This window comes from Hermetia illucens, chromosome 6, assembly GCF_905115235.1.
Source record: "Hermetia illucens chromosome 6, iHerIll2.2.curated.20191125, whole genome shotgun sequence".
NCBI lineage: Eukaryota > Metazoa > Arthropoda > Insecta > Diptera > Stratiomyidae > Hermetia > Hermetia illucens.
In genome coordinates this window covers 89,741,557-89,748,219 of record NC_051854.1, presented here as the reverse complement: position 1 = coordinate 89,748,219, position 6,663 = coordinate 89,741,557, and the positions used below count along the sequence as shown (strand labels likewise).

The window sequence follows — 6,663 nt, the reverse complement described above, 5'->3', positions numbered from 1 at the left end:
TACATTAACCGAGTTACTTGGCTTTGGAATGATGATGTTGAAATGAAGGTCCATGAAAAGAATCGCGTCTACCACAAGTTTCTCGACGATAAAACGCCTGATAATTGGCAAATTTATAAGAATGCCAACCGGGAAGCAAAGAAAGCGGTCGCAATCACAAAAATCTTTACGATAAACTGGACACTCGGGATAGCGAGACAGATCTGTATCGACTTGCCAAAAGCCGTAACGAACGCACACAAGATATCGAACACTTCTGTTGCGTTAATGGCACCATTGTACCCTTTTCGATAATCTTGTCGGTGTCGGGCACAGAATAGTTTTCAGTAGCAACGCGGAATACAAGGCCACTTGGCGGATATTTGCGGAGCGATTCTGTAATGATAAAAGTAGTAACGATTGGAGACTGATCTTAAGCTAATTTCAAAAGAGTTGCATGTTTTCAGGAAAATATGAGAGATATGCTGTGAAAATTGTAGTTTTATGGCGGAGCCTTATTAAGCAAAACATAATTGGAGTATCTTGATTTAGAATAGTCAATAAAAGTTGTGCCAGATTCGGTTATGAAAGGCCTAAGTTGTTTTGTTGGGGTGGAGGAGCGTATTTGCCGCGTGACAGACACCTTTCAAGGAGTTTCATAATTTGTCCAGATTAACAGCTTATAGCAGAAAATCTTCCTTTTGGTAGAGTGGGTTTATTACAGCGAAGTATGTAATTCGGTGACCTGACGGCGCCAAGGTATATCACTTGATTCACCGTGAGGATAAGGAACGTATTAATACCAAAGGTGTGGTTTCTGACGTTGAAATCGATTTTTTGGCAGTTTAGTGGGATAAGGGTTAGTTTCCACTTCCTGAAGTATTGATAGAGCTAACAAGCTAAACGATGAAGAAATCGCTATTTGAAGGATCTTGATTGGATTGGGGGTGGGAGCGGGTTTCGGTAAGTCCCCCCTGGAAAGTGAGAAAAGGACTGCGGAGAGGACTGTGCCATGTGGTATTCCAGCTGGCTGGGGGTAAGGAGAGAAACAATTGCGCTGAACTTTCGATTGTTGGAAAGGATAGAGATAGGCCTGCAGCTAGTCGAAAGGAGAAAATGTTTGTTTCAATTTTGAGTCAACTCAGGCGGAAATATATCCTCGGAGAACAATGGTTGTATGATGTTAACAAACAGAGGCTAATCAATGCAGAGTATATATTGAAGAATATTGGAAAAGATTTCGTCAAGCCCAGTTGGCTGCAACTTTGTCACAGTGATATTTTTTTGAATATCTGGTATGTATTTTAGTTAAACTCGTTATTAGAGTGACGGTAGCGGAGGTCGTTAGTACATAGCATATACATCCTTTCAGGGATTAAAGTTTTAGGGACACGCACCTCGTTCTTTAAGGAAGAGTTGTGTGGAGAATATCTATTTCCAAAACAACGCGTGCTTAAGACAGTTACGACTAGAAGATATCGCTCTAGAACTCATAAACTCATACATATTTTTTCAAGGTTTGTCTAAAACTCGGAAACAGTTTCAACAATTGACATAAAATTTGGTGGAAAGGTGGGAACTATGAACGCTCACGCATACAGTGAGTTATATCATTCTACATTGAATTTAAGGGGGGGGGGGGGGAGGTTCTCAGACTTGTTTTTCCAAAGCCGGTCTTAGTTTTGACATTTGTTGGAAAGGTAGGGAGTGCGGAAGGTCGAAAGAGATCATTTCTTTCACAGACCCATTCTCAAAAACTACACAAACTAAAAATATGAAAAAATCCAGAAGCTGCCACGATATGGTGTCTAGGCTCCGAAATACCCTCCATATCGGAGAACCTCCATATTGGTGGCACCGGAAGACGCTGTATCACATTGGCTTGCGGATCGTAATGCAGTAGGCGAATACTCCAAAAGCCTAATTAGGACGATCAGACCCGAGTCTGCATGGAGACTCATCTGAAGTGGCTATAGGTCACGAAACCTTACCAGGAGTATACTGGTACCATGGGAACCGGGATAGCCCCTGAATTCAAATACTTCAAGTGAACTCCTGTTGTATGTGCGTTCAGCTCGGTTGTTTGCGGTTGGCCCCCTAGTGGCAGCTTCATGGCGGTTGTGGTTGCGTTCAAGCGAACAGAGATCTTCGGGTCTCAATGAATGAAGTGGCATTCCACAACTGCTGATCGACGTATCAACGAACGTCTCAAATCTAAAATTCACTACAATGCCGTCCGTACTGTCGCTTTCTATGGTTGGAGTGTTGGCCGACTATAAAAGACAATGAATGTCGTTCTATGGTAATGGAGACGAAGATGTTGCGTTGGATTAGTGGCGTGACACGCTTTGATCACATCCGAAATGAGGATATCCGCGATCGTTATGGGGTTGCACCGATCGTGGAAAAATTGCGAGAGAGGCGTCTTCGATGGTATGGTTACGCAATTCGCGCTAACGAGAATGCACTTGCCAAGATTGGTGCAAACATCGAAGTCGAACTCGAAATCTTGGACGTTAGACATTACTGCTTAGCCTGGGATAGCATAACCTACATACATAAACTATCAGGCAGTATAGTGATCAGTGACGTGGGAGATCGGGGTTCGATGACCAAGTGGTCAGCTTATATAAGGATACCAGTAATAATGGACTGCGGAGTATTCAGTTGGCAGTATCACAGGAAATGGCTGTTGGAAGTACCTGGTTTGCGCGGAAAGCGGTCCACAAACAAACGTGGGCCTTTTCAGACGGGACCATTTTCAACCAGTCTTGATGAATGTCAGAACTTATAGGGAGACCAATGTAGACTTTGATCACTATCTCGTTGGCATGATGTCCCGGGCTTGAATAACAACACCATCTAGAATCTCCTCTGACAATCAGGTCAGAGATAACACTGAAGCCATTTACAACACAGCCCACCGTAACACCTATAAGAGGGAAATGGAGATGAAGCATCAACAAATGATCTTCACAATCACCTGAAGAACGTTATCATTGATACGGGCACAAAAATCTTTGGCTCCAGTCGCAAAAAAAAATCGAAACGGCTGGTTCGATGATGAATGTAAGCTAGCAATGGAACGAAAGAATGCCGTATATCGAGTAATGCTGCATTTTCAAAAGACGCGGAAACTTATCACGGACTCCCGCGAGCGGAGAAGCAACTTCACGGACTGAAAAAGGAAGCCTGGGAGAACCAACAAGTCTGTGAACTTGAAAAGTCCACACTTCGATGCTCACCCTGCCGAGATAAAGAGGGAAACCTGATTTCAGACAGAATGGGCATATTGGAGGGATGGGTTGAGTATTTTGATGAACTGCTCAACAACCAAAATATCAGCGAGTTGTAGGTCCCGCCAATTGAAGACGATGAACAAACCCGGCCATCACCAAGTATAGAAGAAACAGTCCGTGCAACTTAGCGTCATCATCAACAATAAGTCGCCAAGAGCCAATGAAATTACAGCCGAACTAGTTAAATGTGAAGGCGATTAATCGCGAGTAATCTTTCGTTCCGTTGCTAGCTTACATTCATCGTGGAAGGATCTTTGTGACCATATCAATGATAACGTTTTTCAGGTGATTATGAAGATCATTTGTTGATGTTTCATCTCCCCCTTATAGGTGTCACGAAGGGCGTGCTGTGAATGGCTTCAGCCTTAACTCTCACCTGATTGTCAGAGAGGATTCTAGATGGTGTTGTTATTCTAGCCCGGGACACCATGCCAACGAGACAGTGATCCGAGTCTAAATTTGCCCCCCTATATGTTGATCAAGGCTGATCAAGGGGCGGCGTTCGATCAACACATGGTCAGTTTCGTTGAAAGTTGTGCCGTTTGGAGAGGCCCACATTTGTTTGTGGACCACTTTCTGCACAAACCAGGTAGTTCCAACAAGCATTTCGTGTGATACTGCCAACTGAATAATCCGCAGTCCATTATCATTGGTATAAGGATAGGATGATATAAGGATATCAGCTATGGGAACCGACATTTCGTCTGAATACGGCCTCTGTCCCTACTTGGCTGTTAAAATTTTCAAACATGACTTTGATATCATACTTGGGACAGGCTTCAATGGTCTCAATTGCCTCGTAATCTCCTCTGCACTCTCCCAGTGACAACCACGTATAGGTGGTGATAGGGTTTGATAGTGGAGCTGTTGGTGTTGGTTGAGCAGGCGTTTCCCAGGTTTTATGGTCCATCGTGGATACCAACGTTCCGCCCTTAGGACCTATACTACCCTTTGGCAGCCATAGCCTAAAAGGCTGCCAGAAAATTTTTATCAACAAAAAAATCGAATGATTAAACGCTACGTTCTTATGTATTGAATAAGCCTGCCAAATTTCAAAAAGATCGGTGCAGTTGTTTTCGAATCAGTTTAAAATTTCACCTTCAGGTCGTTTACGGAACAGATTCCTCTCTTTCACCAGTCATATCTCGGTCAATTTTATTTAGATCGAGTTAAACTTTTAAGGACGTATTCTCAGATGGGTTTACTTAGAAAAAATATAATAAAAAATCGATCGAAATCGAAATCGAAGTTGCAAGTGGAGCTAACTCCTTAAAACTCTGATGATCTCTTTGGCAAATAATTGAACATCCCTAGGGGAAGGCGGCCTTACCAATTCGAAAAACTTTAATTGGGGGTACCTTAGCAGAGTTCACATCTGTAAAATTCTCTTTGGGAAACGCCCTTAGATTAAGAATAGACAGCTTCGGATCCTGCGATAAATAAGTCATGCAAGGCTTGATACGAACCAATGAAGTACAAGTACAACCGAGAACTGAATGAACAGTAACAACCTGAAGGTAAGGTAGTCTTAGCTTCTGCCAGGATTATCATCAATAAAGGTATCTGAAACATAAAAATGAAAGCTTTTTTACTGAGATGCCAGTAGAATCCCGCATCTTTCGACTTATTTATTACCTACTCTGCCATTTATTTAGAGTGAATTGATGCGAAAAATCTTGATATATCTTCAACCCATTTAGTGAAAGATTAAAAATTACATTTTATATAAGGAAAAGATAATACGGTTATTTTGTATTTAGGGACTGAAAATGGTAAAAATAATTACCCAGAAAATAACATTTCAACTCAAGGGTGCGTTGTAAGTGGTCTCGTCATAAGCCTGTGTAATTATGTTTAATTTACGGTTGGTTCGCTTAATAGCTTCTGTTCGCCTAAAGTAGATAATGACATTTTTATCTAGTCGGCAGCTTATTCTCTGTAACTAGAGTACACAACCTACTTAGTGTTCGTCTTGGTCAATTGTTTATTCCCCAAAAAAATGAAGCAACGAAAATTTGAAGTACGATCATTGCTGGTCTTCGTCCTTTTTGTTACTAGCTTGGCATCCCAACTGGTTCGATTTTTCTGACGATACTAATTTTCTTCTAAAACGAAGTAATCTGTCTTTCATAGGACTACAAGATGATTATTTCCAAGCTGGAATGCTTCCCGGATACAAACTATCTAACATGCAGTATGAGGCTCATAAATAACAGCCATGTGGATATTGACGTTGGTATCAAACGCACTTTATACCAACCAGCGTTGCTGTTGTCTGTCACGCAAGTCACCAAGGTCCCTAAGGCGAATACCAGGAAGAGTGTCATTTTGAGACGAAAATTTGAATTCTGCAATGAAGCCACCTTTGGCATGACTGACTACATTTCTCGGTTTATCCTCTATGCAGCGAATGCAATTTTGAATGGTAGCAAGCTCACATGCCCTCTACACCCACGAAACTTTTCAATTCGTTGCTTTACATTAACCTTGAAAATGATTCCTTTCCATTTGTTTTATAAACCCAACAGTTACTTGATAGTGAACGGGACATATCTTGAAACAAACCAAAAATCTAAACTCAATCTAGGATACTATCTGATTTATCTCACAATAGAAAAACGTGTTCGTAAATCAATGAGATGGAGTAACAAGTCGGAGATCAGAAGCTAGATGCTTCTTGTAGTCTAGCCTAACATTGATAGACAAGGGGTAGCTTCCTCTAAAATAAGTGTAAATTTGTATTTCAGGAGCGACTTACCCCCTTCATCAATACAAAGCTACTAAAAACAATTGCGATTATAAGGTTCTTTTATTCTTATTCATTAATTACTTAAATTAATTTAATTTTGAGGGGCAGGTACCTAAATCTGTGTTTAATAATCGACCAAGGGTCTGTTCTAACTGCTGCTATGGGAGTTTCCTCCAAGGATGGCAAAATATCAGAGGGACAATTCACCATCCTCCGGGAATGCCTAGCTAGTCGATACCCTGTTCCAATATAGGCTAATGTAACAGCGTTACAGGAGATGCGTTGCAAAGGGACCGGTTTCCTGGAGAAGAGTCACATAGCGGGCATCCAGTAAACCATGAATTCGGAGTAGGTTTCTTAGCCAACCAAAAAATGAAACCTGCTGTTATCGGCTTTGAAAACATAAGTGAAAGGCTATGCACCCTGCGCTTGCGAGGCCGCCTTAAACCCGTCTGTCCAAAGACAAGGAGGATGTGAGCCAAAACCCGGAAAAGACGAGGAAACGAAGAAGGACTAGACCGTCGGCTCTAGTCATTAAGCCGACGGAAGGCAAGACATTTGCGGAAGTCCTTAGTGAAATCTGCTACAAGATGAAATCCGAAGACAACGGAGGAGAGATGTCGTCCATACGGAAAG

The 6,663-nt window shown here is 41.9% G+C and overlaps 1 protein-coding gene across 1 annotated transcript; it reads left to right on the top strand.

Annotated features, from left to right (window-relative positions):
* Positions 1-5,266: 5,266 nt before the first annotated feature.
* Positions 5,267-5,948, top strand: LOC119660077. The gene is made up of 2 exons (XM_038068455.1): positions 5,267-5,352; positions 5,412-5,948. Exons 1-2 carry the CDS (start codon positions 5,278-5,280, stop codon positions 5,946-5,948), a joined length of 612 nt encoding a protein of 203 aa, XP_037924383.1. The 5' UTR covers positions 5,267-5,277.
* Positions 5,949-6,663: the final 715 nt, after the last annotated feature.

Coding starts and splice junctions, on each gene's coding strand:
- LOC119660077 (XM_038068455.1), top strand. CDS start 5,278: ATGAAGCAACGAAAATTTGAAGTACGATCATTGCTGGTCTTCGTCCTT. Junction 5,353..5,411: donor CTAGCTTGGCATCCCAACTG/GTTCGATTTTTC, acceptor TGTCTTTCATAG/GACTACAAGATGATTATTTC.